Genomic DNA, 25,498 nt, shown 5'->3' with positions numbered 1-25,498 from the left:
ATTTACATTTAGCATCTTTAGTCAGATTTCTGTGCCAGGAAATGAAACGCTTCTGGAGAGATGCTATAGCCTAAAAAGTAGACTGTCTTAACTGCTTCTACAGAATGTGGATCTGTCAGACATGGCTAGGCTTCATGAACAAAGATTTAGGGAGGCTCTATCCACATTTGTTACAGGCACACTGGTGGCTTATGAGGCCAATATGAGATAGACATATCCAATTACAAAAGGCACAGCAGAAAGACTCCTTAGGTGGTGTATTCAGCAGGATACGATTCCTTCTGCGTTGTCTTTTCTCCTTGAGGGTGATCTTGCGTGCTTTCTCAAAGGAAATGGCAGCATTGTAGATGGTGTGTCTCCAGGCCTCCCGATTTGAGACCAGAGCAGACCAGTTAAGATGATCAATGTGGCCGAGGTTGAGGTGTTGTTTCAGGGAGTCCTTGTATCTTTTCTTCGGGGCTCCTCTCTTGCAGCAGCCAGTGGCAAGTTCACCGTAAAGCAAGATCTTAGGGAGGTGGTGGTCCTTCATCCTGGAGACGAGCCCTGCCCAACACAGCTGTGTTCTCAGTAACATAGCCTCAATGCTTGTGACTGCTGCTTGTTCTAGAACAGATGTATTGGTCACATAATCTGACCAGTGGATGTTTAGGATTGTTTGGAGGCAGCGTTGATGGAAGCGTTCTAAGAGACGCAGGTGGTGGCGGTAGATGACCCATGATTTGGAACCGTATAAGAGAGTAGACAGCACAATGGCTCTGTAAACACTGATCTTGGTGCTTTTCTTCAAGTGTTTATTACGCCATACTCTTTTATAGAGTTTTCCAAAAGCACTGTATCCCTTTGCTAACCTCTTGTCTATCTCCCCATCAATCTTACCATCTGAGGAGATGAGGCTGCCTAGGTAATTAAACTGCTGGACTGATTTGAGCTCTGATTCGCCAGTGGTGATGTGGGGATGATGGAAGACTTCCTGAGGTGCAGGTTGATGGAGAACTTCTGTCTTCTTCAAGCTGACTTCCAGCCCAAAGAGCTCAGCAGCGTCTGCAAAGCAGGATGTTAAACGCTGCAGAGCTGCTTCTGTGTGGGCAACAAGGGCGGCATCATCAGCATAAAGCAGGCTGCCGGGAGCTTCTCGTGCCACGTGGCTGGGACCCCCGGCTGCCGAGAATGTGGATCTAGAGTGAAATGATTTATATGTTCTACATAATAGTTATTAATTTTACGAATAATAAATATCTACATATTTAGGAAAGTAAAGGGAAGAAATATATAAGAAAAGTAACAAGTAGCAATATTCAGAGAAGTCAAATAATAATTTTAACACAGAGAAGATCATTGGTCCATGGAGATGAATATCCCATCTTCGAGACATTTAAAAGGTTGAACCTAGTAATTGCACCTGTTCACATCTTTTACATAAAAGAAGATCAAAATCTGTGATCAGTCCCTTTGAAACTCCAATAGGTACCAGTAAAACTTTAGTACTTTAGGACTTCCCATTCTCAAAACAATTCAGCATTCATTCTTATTGTATGACTTGCTACTTAATGATAAAAAGAACTAATATTCATTTTCCTGGTCAGTTTTATATTTACTTAAAAAAACTTTTAGAAAGGAAAAACAACTAAAAAAAGATTCAGTGCTGACCCAAGCCTCTCTCCCTTTTTTACAGCCAAACTGTGCTCAAATATTAAGTTCAGATATTTAGTTTTACTGTAACCTAAAAGACAATCTTGCATAAATCGTTATCCTGCAGAAACATCCACTGGTGATGATGTACTATAAAACAATTAAAAACCACTGCCACATTTAGTAACTCCTCCAAAAGGGACAGGCATCTTTTCAGGTTACTTCAGTGGTTTTTCAGGCAAAACAGTTCAGGTTGGCTTATTAAACTCCTTTATGATGTCAGCTTGGCATGGACTCTGCCACCACAAGTTACCAGAAAGCTGAGTTCTGTGGTTATACATGAAGACCACTAGTGTAATATTTCAAGAAAAGTGAGATTCAGAAAAGAAAAGTTATTAAATTGATAGTGCATAGAGAATGCATTTATTTTTCGTACATATAAAAGCGTTCAGTGATTCTCCAAGAGAAAGAAAGAGCTTAACAAACCAAATGTCCAGTTAAACTGACCGTTTGGAGTCTTCTAGCTTTTCTTAATCCTCCATTGCATTTATTCTTTCATTCATTAAAAACTTTGCAAGAACCATCAGTAACATGACACTCTGAAACTTCATTTTCGTCACCTAGAAACAAAATTTAGAAACTTGAAATAAAATATGCAATCTTGTGAAACTGCCACCAATTATTTTATCATGGTCCAGTGCTATGTATAGTTAAGAGACTTAATAATTTGCACCAGTTACTTTTCATGGTATTTCAACTAGAGAAAAAGAATGACTTTCAAGCATCTGACTTCATCTTTCAGTACCTGTTTTTGTAAATGAACTAGGTGCAAAACTCCAAATTTCCAATATTTTGAAAACCATATATTAACTACAAGTAGAGAATCAGCTAAATTGCTTTCTATTCATTATCAGATTTGCAATTTCTCTGAATATAGATATTTGAGTCTGAAGCAGCAGTGACTAGATTTTCCCTTTCACATTGAAACACCAATGGTTTCAGTACACACTATATAAAATGACCTGAAGGTCTGAAACATGTTTTCAAACAATTTGCAAGCAAATCTAGCAAGCTGTTAGCAGTCAAGGTTGCATGCACATCCTGGTATATAAACTCTATTATTTATAAAAAGGCATCATCCATAAGAATGCACTCTAATGTAGCTGCCAAAAAGCAGTATTTTTCATTATGTATTTTATGAATTAACACATTTAATTCTTCAACACGGTGAGGATGACTTTTATAAGAACAAAATAATAAACCCCTGAATTGTTTGAGAAATTAGCTTGCTTGCATAAGATGAAAAACTTTGATTTATCTTTTGGTCAATGAAGTTTTAGTTGCTCAAAATTTAAGGAGATAATTTTCCCCAAATTTAATTCAATGGAGTCTACTTTAGAACATTTGTTAATTTTTCATTTCAAAGAAATGTATGAAACCAGTTCAAAACATTTAATTAGTGATTAAAGAAGCCTAAATTCAGCTCTTGCCAAATAGGTTTCTTTGATTACTTTTGGAAAATACTGAAGGGTACTCTCCATATTTACAAGCCTGAACGCATACATAACTAAAAATCATTTGCTTTTCCTCTGTCAGCTATTTAAACTCTTAGTCCTTGAGGTGGTAGAAAAACAACAAATAATAATCCATTACTGATTACTAATTTTAAAATTATAGCCTTTAAACTAGTCAAAATTTATTATAGTAATTTTTGTGTAATACAATAAACCTGATTTTCAGGTGCAATTTTTCATTTAAATCCAATATTTAAATACAAAGTGTCATGCAATAAAGGGAGAACCAATTAATTATGTTAATTTTATTTAGTTTTGCATTGAGGCCCATCATTTTCAATCACTGAGCAAGACTGATGGCAAGTAGGAGGAAAAAACCTTGCCACTAAAGAAAAAAAAAGAAATTTACCTCTTTTTTAATGAAAATTTACCTATTTTTTACCTCTGTTTTGTGAAAAAACAGACCTTTTAAACATATATTTTCAATCTTAAAAAAATCTACAAACTACACGACTGCATAGGATGTCAGGAGATCATCTACTCCACTGCTTTACCCCAGGCAGTCTCTGGTAATTTCCAAATATCCTTTAAGTCATTTCAGGTACCGTAATACCTGAAATTTATTTTTTTTTTTTTTTGAGGGGTGGTTTGGGGGATGACAGTGAAAAGTGGTGCAATATTCCTTTTGCCACTCTTGACCTGAATGCTCATGCTCCACAGCTCTTGTTCCACAGCTCTTGTCCCGCTTGGGATTAAAGTCTCAAGACCTGTATTCTTGGACCACTTTCCAGGTAGGGTTCACTCCCATAGGCTCATCATATTTATAGGAAGGCAGGAAGAGGGAATAATGTCCCTCATCTCTGATTATCAGCTCAGAGATCTTAGGCATTACATAAATAAGGACTATTCTTTGCAATCTAGTTCTTACTAGTTCCTGACTATCAGGAATTTTCAAGCACTTTCCAGATTTTCCCTTCTGTAGGTCTCAAGCTTTGGTGTCGTCTGTTTTTCCCTGATTGCTTCTTTTTAAAGTAGTTACTCAGGCATAAGTAAAGAGTTTTCATCTTTAGTAGCTTTTCCTAGGGTGCTTCAGATAAAGTTGACAGAACTTTCTGAAACAATTCCATTCACTGTTATCCTTAAATTAAGTTGAAATATGCAGGTAACTCATGCCATTGCGGTCCATTAGATCTCCTAAATGCTCTTCTAAAACATCACTCAGTGATGGGTACCAAAATTAACAGCTCTCTGAGGTATTATAACAAATTAGAGTGATTTTACTTTACAATTTAAGTTTCTACTCATTCATGATAATTTTATCACCAGTGAGAAGTTTTGAACCAGAATATGATCTTCAAAATTGTATTTGATATTTCCATTGAGTTAAAAAGCAATGATTAGGCACAATGAGCTAGTTTTGTTCAATCAAATAAATCATGTCTATCTAATAAAAATTTTATCTATAATGTTCTACTTAAAAAATATTGTACTGAAGTGTTACTTAAATTAAGCTATGTTGTATCTACTATTTTGTACTTATCTACAGTTATTTATCCCAGCTGTGAAGAAATTAAGTCTGAATTTGTCACCATTAGTAATCCTTCAGGTACATATGCACAGAATATTTAACAACTTTTTTTATTATTATTGTTGGAGATATTAATCCAGCATGGGCAAATACCAAGTTTTTACTACAGAGAACACAATTTCTTCAAGTCTTCTGAAAACTTATGTGATCCTCATGTTCTCAAAGAGACCCTGTTAATGGTTTAGAACAATTTTATGTAGTTTTTAGGTGCTCTAGGACAAGTGTCATCAGTTTTTGTAAACTTGACTAGATCAAAATAATCCTCAGTCCTCTATACTTGTCCTTTTCTATTTTAATTATTAATTACAATCAAATTTTTTGTGAAGATAAATAAAACAAGGAATCCAAGAAGAGTTTTCTTCTTCATGCCTCAATTGTCTTGCAAAAAGACATAATAAAATGTCAATAGAAGACATCATACAATATTTTTTAGTGAGCTTGTCTTTTTCCAAAACTGAAAAAACCAAAAGGCACATCAAGTCTAAGGAAGTTTTCATGTGTGTGCTTTTAAAGACATAAACAGTATTTTGGCAGCATTAAGCCTCATAGCACCTAGAAACTCCGGTAAAACTCATTCACCTAAATTAAATGTAATGATTTCTTGCACCAAATAACAGAATGATATTTCAGATTTCCCATCTTAACACTTAACTACATTAATTACACTACAATGGGTCTTAGTTTATGTCTTTTGGCCAATTAAGATAATATTTGCCTCCCACATTCACCATAAATATCTAAAATTCACTCAGCTAAGCCTTAAGTTTATTTTTAAGACTGGAAATAATGCTAAGTCTGAATTCAAGTTTCTAAATTATTTTAGTATGATAAAATCTTAAATGAGCATAATCTTGCATTCCTTGCCCATTATTATTTCAGCTTGCAGATTAAGTCACATAACTTGGACTGAACTGAAAGAAGTAGCCATATTTATCTCTCTGTTGCTCAGCAGAACTGGGCAGCCTTGAATGGACCCTACAAAGGAGTTTGCTGCCACATAAGCATTAGGGCTCAAAAAGTTAGTTTCAGATTACCCTGCATATTACACTTCTACTTTAAAATCAAATGTTCCAAATAGGAAAGGAAACTTATAAAATCTTCTTGTCATTAAAGACACCGGGGAAAAGTGCTACTGACATAAAATTGTAACCAAAAAAATGGGCAAGAAAAATGTTTGGTATTTAAAATATATAAAAATATAATAAAATTTTATATGACTCCTAATTGTATATATTACTCCTAACTGTGTATATATATATATATCTGATGAGTGAAAATAATTCTTTGGCTTGTAAAAATATTTTACTGCATTTACCAGCTTTAAAATAATGTACAATATACAGAAAAACAAACAATTTACTATTTATTTACTAATAGGGACAAGAGTCAACTTGCATTTAATAAAAAAAAAGGAAATACTTAACCTGTATTTAATAAAAATCAATTATTCCAGCATACAGAGTCACAGCAGAAAGTTTAAAACAAGAATTTCATTTTTTTCCACAAAACTTACATTATTAAGGAAAATACAACTGTTCTTTCATTATTGACTCCTTCCATTTTGAAGTGAGCTCATTTGAGCTGTCAAACTCGAGTTTCTACTTGACTGCACAACAGATGCATGAAGCTGAATATATTATATTTGGGAAAATGGCCACCACTGATAAATCACAAATACTATTAAAATCACTAGAAACACAAATGGAGACTTACAGACGTTCCTAACAAAAAGGATAAAAAGTATACATTAGGTAACTTTTGTTTGCTGAATACTGTTCCTTTTTTTCTCCTCCAAAATCTCTTATTTTAAACAACTTGTCCAGCATGACAATAAAAGCATGACATGCTAGAATATAGATCATAACTTAATCACTAGAATTTAAAATTTGGAATTAACTGACATATCTAAGTTTAAATGTAGCAAATAAGTCTGACAGAGTTCAAGAAGTGCTTGGACAATGCTTTCAAGGCACATTGTGTATTCTTGGGGCTCTCCTTTGCAGGGCCAGGAGTTGGACTTCAATGATCCTTGTGGGTCCCTTCCAACTCAAAATATTCCGTGATTTTTCTCCTTCTGTATTTGTTTCCATGGTTGTTAAATGAAAAATTGACTGTTCTTTGACATTAGGAAATATATAGTTTAGGAATAGTCTTCTAGCACATTGCCTCATGGCAAAAATACACATACAGTACGTTCATATATATTTTAGAATCATAGAATGGGTTGGAAGGGACCTTAAAGATCACCTAGTTTCAACTCCCCTGCAATAGGGGACACTTCCGTAGATGTGGTTACTTAGAGCTCCATCTAACTTGGTCTTGAACACTTCCAGAGATGAGTAGTCCACACCTTCTCTGGGCAACCTGTTCCAGTGCCTCATCACTCTCACAGTAAAGAATTTCTTCCTAATATCTAAGCTAAACCTACTATCTTTCAGATAAAGACCACTCCCCCTTGTTCTATCACTACATGCCCCCTTAAGGTATTGGAAGGTGCTCTAAGGTCCCCCCAGAGCTCCTCTTCTCCAGGCTGAACATCCCCAACTCTCTCAGCCTGTCGTCATAGAAGTGCTCCAACCATCTGATCATCTTTGGGGCCCCCTCTGGACTCATTCCAACAGATCAACATCTTCTTGTGCTGGGGCTCCAGAGCTGGATGCAGCACTCCAGGTGGGGTATCACAAGAGCAGAGCAGACAGGGAGAATCACCTCCCTTGACCTGCTGGTCATGCTTTTGATGCAGCCCAGGACGTGGTTGGCCTCTTGGGCTGCAAGTGCACATTGCCAAGGCTTACTGAGCTTTTTGTCCAAACACCCCCAGGTCCTTCTCCCCAGGACTGGTCTCAATCCATTCACCACCCAGTCTCTACTTGTGATTGGGATTGTCCTGACACACATGCAGGACCTTGCACTTGTCCTTGTTGAATTTCATGAAGTTTGCACAGGCTCACCTCTCAAGCCTGTCAAGGCCTCTCTGGATGGCAACCCTTCTTTCCAGCATTGTCAATCACACAGCTCGGTGTCATCAGCAAACTTGCTAAGGATGTACTTGATCTCACTGCCCATATCACAGACAGATGTTGCACAGCACCAGTCCCAATACCCACCCCTGAGGAATGCCACTTGTCACTGATTCCCACTTGGACATAGAGAAACCGTTGACTGCAACTCTTAAAAGTGTGACCATCCAGCCCATTTTTTATCCACTGAGTGATTCATCCAACAAATCCACATCTCTCCAGTTTAGAGACAAGGATGTCATACAGGACAGTGTCAAATGCTTTGCACAAGTCCAGGTAGATGACATCTGTTGCTCTTCCCTCAGCCACCACTGCTGTAACCCCATTGTAGAAGACTACCAAATTTGTCAGGTGTAATTTGTCTTCAGTGAAGCTATGCTGGTTGCCACCAATCACCTCCTTATTTTCCATGTGCCTTAGCATTGTTTCCAGGAAGAGCTGCTCCATGATTTTGCCAGACACTGATGTAAGACTGACTGGCCTGTAGTTCTTGAGTCTTCCTTATTTCCCTTTTTAAAAATGGGTGTTATGTTTCCCCTTTTCCAGTCAGTGGGAACTTCACAGGACTGTCATGCCTTCTCAAATATGATGGATAGTGGCTTAGACACTTCCTTGGCCAGTTTCCTTAGGATCCATGAATGTATCTTGTCAGGTCTCGTGGACTTGTGCATGGGAACTTTCACATTCCTTAAATGGTGTCAAACCCAGAGCAGGTGGTTCTTCATTCTCCCAATCCCTGCTTTCACCTGCTGCAACTTGGGCAGTGTGGCCAAAGCACTTGATGGTGAAGTCTGAGGCAAAAAAACTGGAATAAGTCAGCATTCTCCATGTCCTGGATAAACAGGACATGGAGACAGTCCTTGGTCGGATTTACTTCTGCCCATGCTTTAGCTTTCCTAACCAGATCCCTGGCTCTTTAGACAATTTCTCTGTATTCCTCACAGGCTACCTTTTCCTGCTTCCGTTCTCTGTAAACTACCTATTTGTATTTAAGTTTGTCCAGGAGTTCCTTGTTCATCTATGCAAGCCTCCTGGCATTTTTCCATGACTTCCCCTTTGTAGGGATGCATTATTCTTCAGATTGGAGGAGACAATCCTTGAATATTATCCAGTTCTCTTTGGTCCCTCTTCCCTCAAGGGCCCTAGCCCACAGTACTCTACCAAACAGATCCCTGAAGAGGCCAAAGTCTGCTGACCTCAAGTCCAGAGTGGTGAGCTTGCTGTGTGCCCTCCTCACTGCCCCAAGGATCCTGAATTCCATCATTTCATAGTCAGCGCAGCCAAGGCTGGCCTTGAGCTTCACATTCCCCACCAGCCCTTCCCTGTTGGTGAGGACAAGGTCCAGCATGGCACCTCTCCTTGTCGGCTCCTCTATCACTTGGAGAAGTAAGCTGTCATTTATGGGTGTACATTTATATCACACCTGCATCCACTGATTTTTAAACTGTGCTGTAATGATGCACTTCAGGTATTAAAATACAGATGTAGTGAACCCAAAATAGCAGATCACAGTTCAGCAACTAATTACATATATTGGGCAGTCACCGCTCAACATTTCAACTGGATTTCATAACTCTGACATCAACTTCGTTGAGCCCTTTAAGTTAATAATTAATTTCATATAATTCATTGATGAACTGCTACAGAATTTTCTAAGAAAAACAAGCTACTAAAATATACAATTATAATTACAAATATTCAACTCCATGGGAAGTTTGACAAACAGAGCTCAAAATATCATAATTGGAAAATGACTACCCCAATACAAGTTAGGACCATTTTGCAGGGAACTTCCTGAGATTCAATATTTTATTATACATTTTCATTGAAGTACCTTAAGCTAAACTAACTCGAAAATGCTTAAATATAAAAAATATTCTTAAAATTATTATTAAAGACGAAGATCAATTCATATAAAAAAGTCATGGTTGAAGAAGATGCTTACATTGCAACTCGTGTCTTATTCCATCTTCACCTCTGAACAAGTTAGAAATTGCTAACTCAAGTATTTTTTCCACCATAGATTTTATGCTCCTATTTGCAATTTTAGTAGAAATTTTTACTTGTGAAATAAAAATAGTTTGAACAAGGCAACCTATGATGAGGAGCTACTTTACAAGAGCACCATAACATTTAAAAGAGAAAGACCTTGGTGTCTTAAACAGATTTTGAATAGCAGCAGAAATTTTTCAAAATACCGAACATTAAGAGAAAAGAAGGCTCAACATTACTTTTGTTATATATAGTAAACAGTTTTCTATCTCTTATGACTTCTTTGTATTTTTAATGTATAGGAAAACAAATAGGTGTTCTTTTGGATCCTACGCGCTCATTTATTTTACTCAGAAATAAAGTCAGTACTGCAGCATTTTTCTTCTTTTGGTGTGTTTCTGAAATATTTTCCCTTTTGGAATGTTGGTATATTTTGCAATTTAGTTGCATGAGTATATCTAATGCAGTATGATATCTTTTGATTTTCCAGCTCTAGGTAGTAACTTACCAGTAGTATGAGCACAGTAATTCACATTGTTTCTGTAGGACTTTCCATGAGCATGCTGAGGCAGCCTATTCACATCACCAGAATCTAGAGCCTCTGCAGTGCCACCTGATACATTTAACGGCATGTTTCCGGGAAGTTTAGCTGGTTCAAATTTTTTCTTTACTGGAAAATCATGCACTGAAATAGACTTTTTCCTGTGTTTCTTGGTAGTATTATGTGGTTTAGAGAAACTCACATGACAGAAGTCCCTGCTGGTAAAAGAGTCTTTGCAACAAACTTCAGGACGACTCTGTGATTCATCTGGCACTCTTATCTGTACCTGATTTTCATTTAAATTAGATGATGAAAAGAAGTCTTCATAAGAAGCCTCTTCAGTACAATACGACTTGCTATATGTAGTAACTGTTTGCAAGAGCCCTTTAGACCCTGATGCACTCAGTTCTGAGGTAAACAACTTCAAATTAGGTAATGGTTGTAGTTTCTTCCTCTTCTTGACTTCAAGAATACTATCATTTTTGTCAACAGGGAAGCTTTTATCCAGTGAACACATATTTAAGTCTTCACTTTTCATAGGTGAATGAGAGAGACTGTCAATCAAAGAAGGAACAGTATTTAGCTGCACTGATTCTTTGGAAGGAGTAATATGATCAAAGTGCCCGAGAAGAGAACTGTCATCTGCAATTGAAGTAGTCTTGCTCTTTTCATTCTTCTGATTTTTCTTTGGAAACTTTGGTTGTTTCTTTTCTAAAGACAATTTGTGATCCAAAGTGTGCTGTATAATCTGTTTCTTTGTTAAACTACTTCTGATATGTCGTTTTGGTGTTAAACTTTTTCGCTCATTGCCCTGTGATGAAGAATTCACTGATGCACTTGTGGATACAAGACTATCAGTCCAAGTATCACAGGAGTGTTCTACTATCTCTGTTTTCCGTCTCTTTAATTTCTCAGTTCCCCAAAGATAATCATAACTTGAGTTCAAGCAGTCTTCGATTTGTTCTCCTGCAGAACACAGAAAGTGTTGATATAAATTTATCGAACAAAACAGAAAGAGTATCAATTTCTCAGTAAAACATATAAGGAATTACTGAACCAAAAAAAGGATTTAGCCGCTTCTCTGGATATTATATAGCAAGTCATCAAAAACTAAACAGAAAATGGATTAGAAACAAAGCACATTCTACGTTGACAAGAACCTACGACAGCATTAGCTATCACATCTCCTTACCTGGTCATTAAGCACCCATTAGTCCTGTTCTGCTTTCTTGAAACAAAGTAACAGAGGAACTCACTTTCACTCTTGTATTTGTGGAGAAAACCAGCAAGATTTTACTGAAAAAGCTTGCTAGAGTAATACTGGAAACTCATTAACCATTTTTGCTACCACAGCGTTAGCACCACCTTGTAGCTTTTGCAGTCAAGAAATTAAATACGACATCATAGTATCATACCACATACCTCGACACAATGTACTAAAAATAATTAGAGTGGAAAAATGTATAATTTCTTGTAGCAATGTTCAAGAAATTATTTTGTGTGAGGTGGTACACAATATATTCATAACTCTTAAGAAGAAATTCCTCTGAAACAAGATAATACCTCTGATTATTCAGAATACATTTTTAAAAATCCTGTTGTTCTACAATCTGATAATTGCAATAGATGCTTCTGCTTAAACAAATGTTGAGTTCAAAGCTTCAGCAATATTTCTGCAAGCGCTCCTGTGGATTTTAGGGGAAGTCTTGATGTTATTTGCTTAAAAGTATAGATAATATTTTTAAACATATGGTGTAGCTAACTACACTAAGAAAAATGAAATATATGGAAAAGAAAGGATCAGACTTTCAACTGACAGTTGAAGGTCTTAAATTCAGTCCTCAAATAAAACTGGCTTCTTGAAGTTTTTAACCATTATTAATCCATATATCTCATATATCTCTCAAGCACAAACAAAAGGGCCACTGTCACAAAGCATCAGAGATGGAAGCTACACTGAATGCTGTCACAGGATGTGGAGTGATTCTTAATGTAAAATTACATTGTGCAGTTGTAATGTTGAATGGACTTACTCAAGGTAAAGCTCTCAAACTGCAATGTTCTACCTCATCAACACGAAACTAATCGACAGAAATAAAAGAAGTTTGCTGGCACAGTTATGCTACTGCCAGTATTAAGCTATCACTTTTCACTAACATTGCACAAAGACATACCAAGCTGTTTCAGGCAATGGGATAACACCCCTATTCTCAGCTAAGCCAACATGACAGAACTCCTGTGTGATGTCAACAAAATATAGCACTTCAGAAAAGCACAAGGTACAGTTTACTGTTGGGGGAGAAAAGATAGCAGGCAAACTTCTCAAGCAGCCCTCCTTATGAATTCGAAAGGCTGTCTTCTCCTTGCATTTCCTTGCATCAAACACCAGCATCTGACTTGAGCTTTTTGCTCATGTGACTGACAGAAGACATAATGTCTGAAATACATACCCATTGCATACATGATCAATACTGTTAAGATGCCTACTGATGTAGCTCAACAGACTTCACAATAATCTCTCTTACATCCTGTCAATATGCTAAAACACGGGAACAAACCCCTAACTTTATGAGGATAACTTTATGAGGGTCTTACCTTTCTAACAAATTATTTTAATTCATCTGCAACCATAAAATATTTAAAAGGCCAATTTATTTTTACTCTTGTTATATCTATCTTCAAACCTGACTACTTAAGCTAGAAAACACATTAGGCATCCTTTCGAATTCAAGTCTTCAATAGAAAATTTGGAAGACATTTCAGTTCTTGCAATTAGCATCAAAGCCTTGGTATAGTAGAAATGCTTTTCAATATGTTTGAAGGTTTACCTAAAACTCAAAGAGAAAATAAATATGAGCCACGCTAAATTACACTGAAGTTTAATTTTTCATCCATGTATCACTTTATCCTTACTTATATCTTTACTTTCCTCTCACAATTATTTTTCAAATAAGAAACTCACAGTCTACTTGACACAGACATCTTAAAACTTCAAATACTACAGATTTCTCCCACCAAAAGATGTTCCACATTCAACAGTTTTTACAACTCGCAAAACCTAATGATTTAGACCTTAAAATTTTCTCAGTAAGATAATGCAAGCACTAAAAAACATTTGAAAACTACAATCTAGATTTAATTCACCTGGATTGGCATTTTGAAATCAACTACATTTATTCAATTAGGCTATTCAAATTTATTTAATTTGTAAATGCTGTTGTTCAGTACCTACTCAAAACCTGGGAAGAAGGGAAGACATGCAATCAAGTAAGAGATAAAAAAAAATTCTGAAGGTGAGAACATGACAAGTGTGTAAAAAAGTCAGCAATAAAAACAGTAGCCAACTGTGCCTGTTCATAGATAAGTAAAATTTAACTTCTTACCAGTAGGAGAAAGATTTCCTCTTTTTCTCTTCATATCCTTCATTCCTCTTTCAATTGCATTGCATTGATCTTTCATCTTATTAACAGGGCTGTATATAAGTGAACCATTGTCTTCAAAGAGTAAAACTGGTACATCCGTTTCTACACAAAGAAATTGTATTTATATATTAATATTTAAATGCTATAACAACTTCAGATGAAGTTTCATTTTTCTTTCGAAAAAAATTAACAAAAAATAGTTTCCTTATATCTAACATCATTACAGATGCCTTAACACCACAGACTTGCAAAGAACTCTGAAAAAAGTCAACTTCATTTCTCATGGCGAGATGCATAAAACTAAAAAAAAAAAACCACCAAAAAACAAAACCCCATCAAGTGCTTTAAAGAAATAACTTCAGATAGTTGAATGTTAGTTGAAAATAGTTCTTACCAGCATTAATTGTTGTCTTTTGCACAGCTAAATCTTTAGCCATCTGGTCCAGTCTTCTCTGAAGCTTTCTATCATTTTCTGGAGTTTTTTCAATAAAATCTTTTGGTTGCATACATTTGTGCTACAAGACACACACAAAACTATTAGTTACATAGTATAAAACTGCCAGAAGTAACTATACTTCCTATTTGCCTATCTCTTCATCACAGTATTTATTATTGGTGTTTATGCTACTTATCTTGAGAGTCACAGATAATTGTAGACATTTTTGAAAGTGAACTTTAATATGAAGTAGGAAAGAACCTAACAGATCTTCATTGTTTGCAGCAAAGCTAAAGCTTTAAAGGTATTTTTTTTAAAATAGAGTTTGTTGCAACTCAATGAAACATCTTCATTTTTTATTCACCAATACAAAAACTGTATTTTAGTATACTTTCTTCAGGTAAGATGCCACATGATCACACCAACAGCCTATCTTTAAAATCCTATTTAGATGGATAAGTACAGTTTACAGAATGTTCTGAAAATAAACAGCTCAAATGCCTGAGGTCAGAAAGTTAAGTTCAAACTTTAAAGCTTACTGTTCTAGGTCTATTTAAAAAAACATAAAAAAAAAATCACATACTTTTTTGATCAGTAGTGGAAATCCTTCACTAGTGTTCAGTGGAGGAAATAAGGACTCATCAACACGTACTCCAGTTTCTTGACACCTGTACAACAAATTAGAGCAGGTTTGCTGAGGTTTTCTTCTCTTAGTTTTGTTTGTTTGTTTTTAAGAATGAGAACCTTTACTGCAAAAAAAGCCATCTGAGCCCTGTAATAATGTAACACCAATCCTACCTACGTGTGTAACTTTAAGGTAACTACTGTAATGCTAAAAAATCACCCGAATCTATACCTTACATGCCAGATACGTGATACAGTTTTTTGTGCTAATGATGCCCTCTAAATTGCTGTTCTGAAACTGAAAGATTCCCGCTCATGTTATTTTGCACACATTCCAAAGTTGTGGCTGAAGTCCTTCCTGCAGCCACCAGTGTGGCTCTACTGACACCTAGTGATGAAACTCCTAGAAAGTCTGTGGCTGTACAATTATAACCTAATCCTCAGTTACTCAATTCTGAACGAAGAAAAAAGCCGAACTACTATGTGCATTTGTCAAACAAACTGAATTTAGAATTCTCTGGAGCATCAAAAAGAGATATTCAAAACGGTGGACTTTTGTGACTGTTAATGAATTCTGGATAATAATCAGCATAGATGCAGACGACATGAAAAATTACACTAATTCAGAGATTTCGTTGATTCAGAGATGCTAAACAAGAAAATTTGGCCACTAAATATATTATAAGAATTTTTGCATACAATTCTGAATGTAAATGATTTATCATTTATTGGTGAGACGAGTTAAGAATATACAGGTAGAGTTTCACAATCATGGGTTCAATATGGAAGTATTAAGTGTTCCTAATTTGGACACAGATTGTAGCAATTCTGTCTTTTATAGGGTTCTTTTTGGTTTTGGGTTTTGATTTTTTTAGGTTGCTCACTGTATTTGTGTTGAAGATGCAAAAAGATTTTTCTCAGTGATCCCAAAGTTGTCACTCATTTTGCATTAAACTTAAAATTTGTTTGCACAATAGCAAATCCATGATTTTGTTCACTGTTTTTAATATGAGACATATCTACCATTCTTAGAAAGATGACAAAAGCAAAGGAAACTAAACAACTTTTTTTAAATTAAAAATACCTTTACTCTAGAGTTACAAATTTTTTTAAACTTCAATTGCCTATGTTCCACAGAATTCTTGTTTAGACATGGTCAGATACAACACTGTATTTACGTTTTGATAAACATTTAATTGCTTCAGCAATTTTCTAAACCCATGTAAATCTTTGCTGACTATGTTTCTGCATCAAGGAGTTCTGTTGAAAATCATCATTTACTGTTTTCTCTGAATCTGCATCCAGGCGTATGCATGTGATGCTTTCCCATTCTTCTATTGGAAAGGAAAATATACATTCATTTCATATTCAGCCTCTCTATATGAACATTTGTATTCACAAGAGTCTCCCTCCTCCACTCCCATTTCTTTTCCTGACTGAAGCATTATTGTCTCTTCTATCACATCTTATAAGAAAACTTCAGTAATGCTAATTGCCATCTCTGCTAACATTACAAATGTAACCACAATAAAATGCTGTCATTCCATTACACGAAGTTTTATGTTCTGTTTAATATGATTTTTGACTACTGCTGAAGTGACAATGTTATGGAAATGTTTACTGCAAGTCCCAAAATGTGATATTCATCTTCTCTCTGATATGCTTAAGAGGACTTATGCTTTAAATAGTCTCCTTGACACTAGGAAGAATTTTATTCCCTTTACTGTCTTAGCTTCTTAACAGAACTACTTCCACTTCAAGCAGATTCCCTTTTGAATTTAAGCACTGCCACAGAAGTTCTTGGGTTTGGTGTTCCAGTACGAACATATATTTTATACTGTGGCCATACTTACAAAAATTACTTAAATATTTGAAGAACCGTCCACAAACCAATTAAGACCAAACAATAACTAAGATATTTGGTTTGCATCGCACTCCAATAGGAGTCACCCAACCCCCAGTCTACACTAGACAGTTGACACTTACTATTACATTTCCTGAAATGATGTTTCACAGCATTTCTGATCATTCTGAGAATGTTCCCCTTGCTATTGAACGGAGCAGTTGGTTAAACCATCTATCTTTTTTAGCAATGGTAAAACTTCAACTCATAGGAACTCTGCATTATTTGCTTACACAGTTGTCAGGTTTAAACTAAGTTTCCATCCACACAGGACAACTATTTTCCTGGCACACACTCTTTACATTTTCCCAGGGTTCAACAGACTGTCTTCTGCCTATCAATGTCTCAGACACTGATATACAAGGCATATAATTTAAAGTCAGGCACTCCAGTTTCCTCATCTTATTACAAAAAAAAAAATTTGAATGCCAGCACAGACTGATTTAATTTTGTACTGCCTGTGCCTCATTTGCATAATCCTATGACTAGTAAGAATATTTATTACTATCTCTTATGTAAGCTTCTACCACTCCTGACCTATACTTTGCTCAAGGATATGATATTCCCATAAATTCTGCCTACAGTATGCACCAATCTAAGTTGTATGTTCTTCTGTTCTTCTTTTGGCATTTACTTTAAACTAAAAGGCAGAAGAAAAAGATTACAGAGAAGTTCAATCATAATTCACAGCTTGGGTTCTCCTCTGCAACAAAATACCTCTATTTCAGGGAGTCCCCCAGTTCCAACAAACTTCATCTTCTAAGCCATATACCAAGACCTTGCCTTGGTCTGAATATGATACTAGGAACACTTAAAAAAATACCAGGAAGATGCTAGCCTTCTCCTTCCTACCAAATAGCTTGTTTTCCCTCCAGATCCTTTTTCTTGTTTTTTCCCTTTGTTGCTGGTATCCAGCAAAAGTTTCTTGAGGATTTTACTCCTGGATTTCAAAGCTCCTTGATGTCTCCTACAGTGTTACATATCTGGTTGTCTCTATGTCTCAACTTTCTATAGTGTTCATCCACTCAATGCCTTCCAGCATTGCAGAGAAGATTCTTGTGGTGGAGCTGCTATTATGGAGACAGTATTTCTGTATGACACGTCCAAGACTCTCCCCTGTAAGGCACTCTCATTCTTTTTCCATGGCTGATGCTACTCACCTGCACTTTTTTGAGATTCTTTTTACTATAGCACATCCAAGTCCTAGGGAAATACGTTCACATAAATACAATTTTGCTTCACCTGCATTTTTGGGAACTTAAAATATTTTTTCCTTGGTGTTAAAGCTGGACTGTGTGTCTGTAACTTCTATATCTGATATCCTTAAAAAAAAAAAAGAAAAACTCCTGCTTCTACAGAAATTTCTTTTTATGTTAATGGCCTTGCATCACAAGTTTTCTGGTTGTATTGGCCTATAATTAAGTGGTTGAAGAGATCAGATTTGCCCCCCCCTTTCTTAAAAAAACATATAACCCCAAACTTTTTGCACTATGACTGCTATCTCTGTGCATATTATAATTGGTATAGGTAAGGTTCTCTTTACTTGACTTATATTCCAATTTTCATCATCACATCGATTTATTGATTGGAATGTTTGAATATAACACATGCATATTCATAAACTGTGTTTTGACACTTCATCTGAAATCTAAGTTAGGTCTCACAAGCACTTTGTAAACTCAAGAGAGGCAGTTCTGGACTAGCGAATTCTCATTGATCGGCTGCATAGCCAAATTTTTTTAAAACTTTTTTTAATAAATTTAACTTTTTCCATATGGTAGAAGAGAATCTTCAAGTAGTGCTGTTCTGAACTTGACAAATGTCTTAAAAGCCAGACTACATATGGATCTTTTTCTTTCTTGCTAGGATATATTCTTTCTACAGAAGTACAGAAATAGTAAAATGCCCTTGATGAAATGCACTTTTTCATATGAAAATGGAAGAATTCTATTCAACATAAATACCTGGCCTTCACTGCCTATGCATGCCATTTGAAAGTAAGGAGTAGAACACCGAATAGTTAACAAATGTACTTTGAAACTACTTCAACACATTCATTTTTTAAGAGTTAACATTTTACCTTTTTATGTAAGTAACATGCTTTATAATAGGAATAATATCATAGGAAAGTTACAATTAACTCATGGATTTATCACTATTTCAAGTACATTAATAAAACAGGTTCTGTACTGAAGTTTTTCAATAAAACAATACTAGAATCCATTATCTCTGAGAAAGGCCACATTCATCATAACCATGAGTACTCACTTTTCCACCCAAAGTACAGAAACTGTTTTTACACCCATCTTCTGTGCTTTTTTCCATGTAGTCAAACGTCCATCCTTGAAGACTACATGGGTCACGTGTTTGTTCAAAGTTTTTGAGACCTGCAGAAGTACACAGAGAGCTCACCTGTAAATCTGATAATAGGAAAACGCTAATGAAACTAGCTACTGTAGTCTATTTTAGTGTATAAACTATTAGCATAAAAACTTATTCAAAACATTATGTCAAAAACTCTTTTGATCTTTCCCATCTTTGCAAAAATCCTCAAACAATCAAAACTCAAGCCTCATTTTTCAAGCCAATGCAGGCTAGAGGGCTAGAGTACCCTTTTGTTTTCAAACTTCTTTTCTCTAGGTTACTAATTCCAGCTCCCTCCTCTAGCTGTATCACTTACTTATGTAGTGCAACATAATTTCTTATGCAACAGCCAGTAGAGAAAGCAGATGCCACTATCTAAAGAAATAGCAAATTATATCTTTTATTCGGCAAATAACTCAGGCTTAAAGAGTACAGCTAATCTCACTCTTTAAATCAATTCTCATCAATAAAGATCGCTGTTAGTTTTGAGGGAAGGCTAAAGGTGCCACTAAAAAAAAAATATCTGAATGCTTTAAAAAGTGAGAAATACAGAAAATTAAAGTCAGGACACAGTTATATTCCACATTTGATCAAATTGTCAATTATCAGCTTCTACTGACAACTAAGTGATAATGTTTTCAGTTCTAGATATTCCATTCTTCACAGTCAAAATTTCCTTTGTGGAGACTAAACACCCTACACAGAACTGCTTGATCAGTTGTGACTGTTGACATGGTGAGATCAATACAACCCCTTTTTTACAGCAGCAGCACCTTCTCAGCACAGCCAAATGTTGCTCTCTCAGCTGTTGCTCTCTCAGCTGCACCACTATACTTGGCTCTCAGCATGCTGTGTCTGTATTTAGCTTTAAGAAAACTATTCAGCTTTGCAAAAAATTTCTGGTGGCAAGCTGATTTATGACTTCTTAGCAGACAAAATCCCATGACTTTTAAGTATCTAGGTATATGGGACAGATGAATCTCTCTTGGAATTAGTTATGACTCCAGATACAATTGCTTACTCACTTTTGCCAGTATCCAGCTGACAGCTCATGTCCTAAGGAGACAGATGCTTGATATAGCTTTGTCTCCAAATTATGGAGGAACACCATCTTATACATCCCTCTCACCCCTCCCACCTCCTCCCTTACCCCAGACGTCTTCTGCAGCTCAGCTGAACTTACCTGGAGATGTCTGAATCAACAATCTAGTGAAAAACTAATACAGAATTTAATTTCCTGACACAATGAGCCAAGCCAGTCTACTATCATGTGCTCAGTCAATAAAAGGGAAGTGTCTGGAATAGTGAAGGGGCATGACCACCCCTTTTCAGTCACAGGGATCTGCTAAATAGGCTCATCCACATCATCTGCTTGCACCTTCCACCATATTTGGCTACTTCAATCAATCTGAAGAATTTTGAAGCCCTATGCTTTTGTCATATTTTCTGTGAGAAAAATCTATCATCAGAATTGAATTACAAAGATCTGATAGTACAGCACAAAATAACAAGAAATATTTGTTACTTGAGTTATTTATTGAGAGTTGCGTTTGCTTTTATAATAAAACCAGTTATCCTACTGTTCTGTCACACTCTCTCAACTTATTTCATACAGAGAGGACTGAGGGAGATCAGCAAGCTTTCTTAATTACAGCAAGATATATCTACACATGCCCACTTAAAGAGCACTGGGAGTTCACACAAATGTTTTTTAGAGCATGATGTGGGCTGTAAAAATCTCCATTAATCAGTGATAATGTGAAAGAAGGGAAGATGTGAGTCTGACTTTGGTCTCTGGCTGAAATTTTACAGCTGGCAATTAAACATCTTTTGCACCTACAAGTCAACTATATTTGGTATGGAAAAATCATTTTGACATAGATTGAGTCTCTTAGATGTATTTTTACTAGCACTTTCTGGAACTGAAGAACATTTGTGGGAGAGAGAATGCAAGAGTAAAATGTCATGGTACTTGACACAATATTTTACTAAGAGCAGCTGCCTACAAGTTAAAGAAAACAAAACCACCTAAGGTACATACTTGCAAACCACAGGCTTTCAACACTTTGATTTGTTTTGCCCACAGTACATGGCAAGCCCAATACTTTACAAGAAATGCAGGCTATCACATTAATATGCAAAGAGGTTTCTAGATGTAGAGAGGCCTTAAATGCATTTCCCATCTGTCAGAGCAAGAATTTCACAGCATGTTGGTCTGCTCTCGGGTCTGTGATTTTCTTTCCTTCCTGCCCTCTAAAAACTCATACTAAAAAGGAATATACATGACAGGCAGAACAAGCAAGCTAGTGCGTAATTAAGAGCTTTCCTATTCTATTTATTTCAAAATAGACTCCTTACTTTGGCTCCCATATCAAGAAGTTGCTGTTCAAAGGTTTTTGAGTAATTTTCTGTTCTGTTAGATGACCAAACTTCTACAAATGCAGAAACACCTGGATAAGAAGAGAGAAAGCAAAAAACAACTAATAAAGTATATAATATGGTAAAACTGGTTAGGCTGCCTTTCTAATAAAATTTTGTCTCTATACATATTGTATTCACTTGCAAATATACATTTTAGTAAACTGAGTATCAGCTTTTAGCAGCAGAAAGTTTTTGTAAGTCTATTTATGTCCCTTAAATTAGTTGTAATTAAGCTAACTTAGAAGTCCAACACTAGTTAAACAACGTTTCACTTCACTTATTTAAAACACACTACCAGATTAACAAGCAATGTGTTATCTTTACATGACTGCTTACCCTTATCATTATTTAATCACTGCTAACTTCAGGTTAATCAAAAATTTGAAGACAAGTTGATGTAACACAAGTTACAGAACAAAATGAAATAACTACAATAGAATTATTCCTTCCCCAAACTCCCAGAAAACTCTACAGAAATATTACTTAACAGTTTCCCATTGACTTGAAGTTTCACTTTATTTATATCCAACCACCTCAAATTAGGTACATATAACAGGGGCTAATAAAATTTCATGTCAGCTGCCTTATATAACTTTAGGTATTCACATTTAAGTAGCTTCCTTTATCAAGCAGTTCAACGAACTCTTCAAGGAATGAAATCAGCCTTGGTTGACAAGGTCTTTAAACAACCAAACAAAGTCTTTAAAAAAATCAATACAGAAGTACTGACATGGAGGGATAAGCAAATAAAACTCATAACAATCCCTTCATTAATTTTAATTTCATTTCAGGATGGGCACTAAAGTAAAACTACAGTTCCACTGGCCATGCCACTTTTCTGTTTTGATTGATGAATCAGGAAAGTTCCAGAAACTAGAGGCATATCAGTTCACCAAAAACAACTTTATACAACCACAGGCCAGACAACTCTCAGAACAGATGAAATAAATTGAGAGTTTCAATTTAGAAGGGTCATCCTTCGCAAGTATTGTTTAATTGTCTTAGTTACGACACATGCCTTGCTGATTAACTATTAAGTAGTGCTGCCTGTCTTCTTTCTAAATGAAAACTAGAACAATGGTCCAACAGTAGAAGTACTTCTATAGATTAACATAGTTTTATAACTGCTAGAAATACTTTTGACATACAAGAGAAATATGGAACATAAACCACTTCCTTATTCAGTCCACTGGGAAAAATCTTATTACCAGTACTGTGACTTCATATACACGGGAACTTAAATCTACTCCAGTGCACCAGCTGGGTTCGTTCTACTACTAGACCGGGGCAGCATTTGACAAGAGTTGCTTTTTTCCCTTGATTCTTTTATTGTGAGAAACACTGCACTTGCATTTGAAGAGACACTATATTCCTCTTACAGGAAATATATTAGAACCTTCATAGTTATAATTCTCCTAGAAAAACAAATTGGAACATTTCAGTAAAGGCCACACTAGGAATTTAGAGGGATGCTACTTCAAAGCTCCATGCACCTGCAGGAGGATCAAAGGTATATTTCATGATAATTAGTCAATTTTAGGTAATCAAATATACTCCAAGCCCTTTGTAGTTTTTGTATAGTTGATGGAAAGGAAAATGAAGAAGCGCTTTTTTCAACTAAAAGAGCTCTGAAATCTGAAAACGCCAACTTATGCTTAGAAGGTCTCAGAGAAGGCGGTGATCGCTGAGTTGCCATTAGAGGGTAACTTGGCGAGGCAGAAATTTGGAGAGATGCAGAAGGAAGCCAGGACTGACCGGAGCAGGAAGAGCGGATGGCGGCTCCGAGCCGCGCAGTACCGGGAGCCACCCCAGCGGGGCAGCCCGAGCGAGGCGGGTCCGGCCCGTCCCGGCACCTCACACTCACGCCGGGCCTGCTTGGACACGGCCGCCTGCCCCGACGGCCGCGGCTCCGCCCGCCGGCACCGGGCGGCGTTTGCGGCGAAGCCAGAGCGACCTGAGGGGGAGTCCCTTGTCCCCCCGCCACGGCACCCGCCCGCGACTGCAGCCTCTTCACCCGCCCCGGCCCGGCCAACTTCCCGTCGGCTGCCACAGCCCGGACAGTTTGCCGGGCAAGCGCGGGGGGGCCCCGGGCAGTAAGTGAAAGGGGCCGCAAGGGGAAGAGAATCGGGGACGAGTGAGACCCGCGCCAGGAGAAGCCCCTGCCGGGCGCGACGGGCCGGTACCTGCCAGAACGGGCTCATTGGCGCCACAAATCCCGGGTAGCTCGACGCCGCCACCTTTCAACCCGCCCCGCGCCGGCCCCGCCGCGCCTGCGCTCTGCGCGGGGCGGTGACCGGCGCGGAGCGGGACCCGGCGGGCAGGGCCTGTGGAGCTCGAGGCTGTGAGCGACTTGGCGGCCGTGTCGTGTCCACACAGGTCTGGGGTGCAAAGTGGTGCGTGCTCCACGCGGTCCTGCTCACAAACAGGTGTGTGCTCTGCCCAGCTCCGGCCCTGCCCTGCGCCGGCGGAGGTTCGTGACAGCGAATGCTGCTGGAAACTGTGCTACAGAGTCACAGAATCACTTAGGTTGGAAATGACCTCTGAGATCATCAAGTCCAACCTATAACCAAACACCACGATGTCAACTAGACCACCAGGGACGGTGACTTCACCAACGCCGTGGGCAGCCCATTCCATTATCTAATCATTAATTCTGGGAAGAAATTCTTCTGCATGCCCAACCTAAACCTCCCAGGCGCAGCTTAAGCCTATGTTATATTGTCCTGTCACTAGTTGCCTGGGAGAAGAGACTGCCACTCAGCTAGCTACAACCTCCTTTCAGGTTGCTATAGAGAGCGGTGAAACCCCCTCTGAGCCTCCTCTTCTCCAGCCTAAACGACCCCAGCTCCCTCAGCTGCTCCTTATGTGACTTGTGCTTCAGACCCTTCACCAGCTCTGTTGCCCTTGTCTGGACATGCACCAGCGCAATGACATTCCTGAATTGAGGGTCCTAGAACTGAAGACAGAACTCAAGGCGTGGCCCCATCAGTACCATTACAAAGGAAGAATCATTTCCTTCTTCCTGCTGGCCACACTATTTCTCTGCAGGTTTGGGATGCCAGGATGTTTTGACAACCAAACATTAAGTGAATTTTCTGTGTTGCCATTCACCATGAGGAGTCCTCAGGAAGAATTTTAGTTTCTAGAAAGGTGCATCAGAGTACCAGTAGCCTCTCAACTCTCTGGTGGCACAAACTGCAGTGTCTGAAGTGAAAAAGCCAGCAAAACAGGGATTAGCAAAGAGCACTATGAGACGGTATTTATGAAAGCTTACAAAATTGCTTGACAGCAACTGTACTATTAACTATAGTTAGTGCACCGTAGCGGGAACTGGCTTTGGTGCTAGAAGGCTAAAGTGTAGTAAATGTGATACCAGAGGGAAATTAGAGAAAAACTGATGGTTTCCCCAGGAAAAATGATAAAATGTATAAAAATTAATAGAATTAGTGAGTATAAAGAGATTTGCCATGAGAAAGAAGGAGTACATCAAGGAAAATGATGCTGCACAGCTTCATTATGCAACTCATACAGCTCAGGGGTTGCTGTATGGCTGGACAAATATGGTTGTCCTGAAATCTTCAATGTGCGAACCTCATTTCATCATCTGAAAAATAATGTAGCAGATATGGAAAAACAAGAGAGATGCAAAACAAGGATACTGAGTGATTTCCTTAGCAGAAATCACTATTCAGACAAAAACTTGTCAGCTTGGAAAAGGAATGGTGGAAGCTGGATGTGCTAGAGGCCCTTAAAATCATAAACATATGCCGAAGGTGGACCTGGAGCGGTGCATTCCCGGCGAGGGATAGCTAGCACCAAAAGACTGGCAGATGGCATCTTCTTGGAAGAGATATTTCCACATTGTGCTTCATCAGGCTGTGGAAGTGTGTTCAGAATGCTAGTAAACCACATGGTTTCTAGAAGCATATTCAGCAAATTCATGAAATCCATTTTAAGACTATAAAAAGTGTACAAAGCCATCTTTCCCTCAGTAAAGCCCTGAATTGTGTATTGCTGGACTCTGAGAAGGTACAGTGAATACTT

General features: G+C 37.5%; 1 protein-coding gene across 1 annotated transcript; it reads right to left on the bottom strand.

The window, feature by feature from the left end:
- Positions 1–1,688: 1,688 nt before the first annotated feature.
- MCPH1 (microcephalin 1) lies at positions 1,689–24,091 on the bottom strand. The gene is made up of 9 exons (XM_018088952.2): positions 24,015–24,091; positions 23,210–23,637; positions 21,392–21,483; positions 18,938–19,056; positions 14,726–14,810; positions 14,101–14,221; positions 13,668–13,808; positions 10,252–11,250; positions 1,689–2,249 (listed from the first exon to the last, which is right to left on the bottom strand). Exons 1-9 carry the CDS (start codon positions 24,089–24,091, stop codon positions 2,185–2,187), a joined length of 2,127 nt encoding a protein of 708 aa, XP_017944441.2. The 3' UTR covers positions 1,689–2,184.
- Positions 24,092–25,498: the final 1,407 nt, after the last annotated feature.

This window comes from Manacus vitellinus, unplaced genomic scaffold (assembly GCF_001715985.3).
Source record: "Manacus vitellinus isolate BGI_N305 unplaced genomic scaffold, ASM171598v3 scaffold_11_pilon, whole genome shotgun sequence".
NCBI lineage: Eukaryota > Metazoa > Chordata > Aves > Passeriformes > Pipridae > Manacus > Manacus vitellinus.
This window is presented reverse-complemented; position numbering and strand designations above follow the sequence as displayed.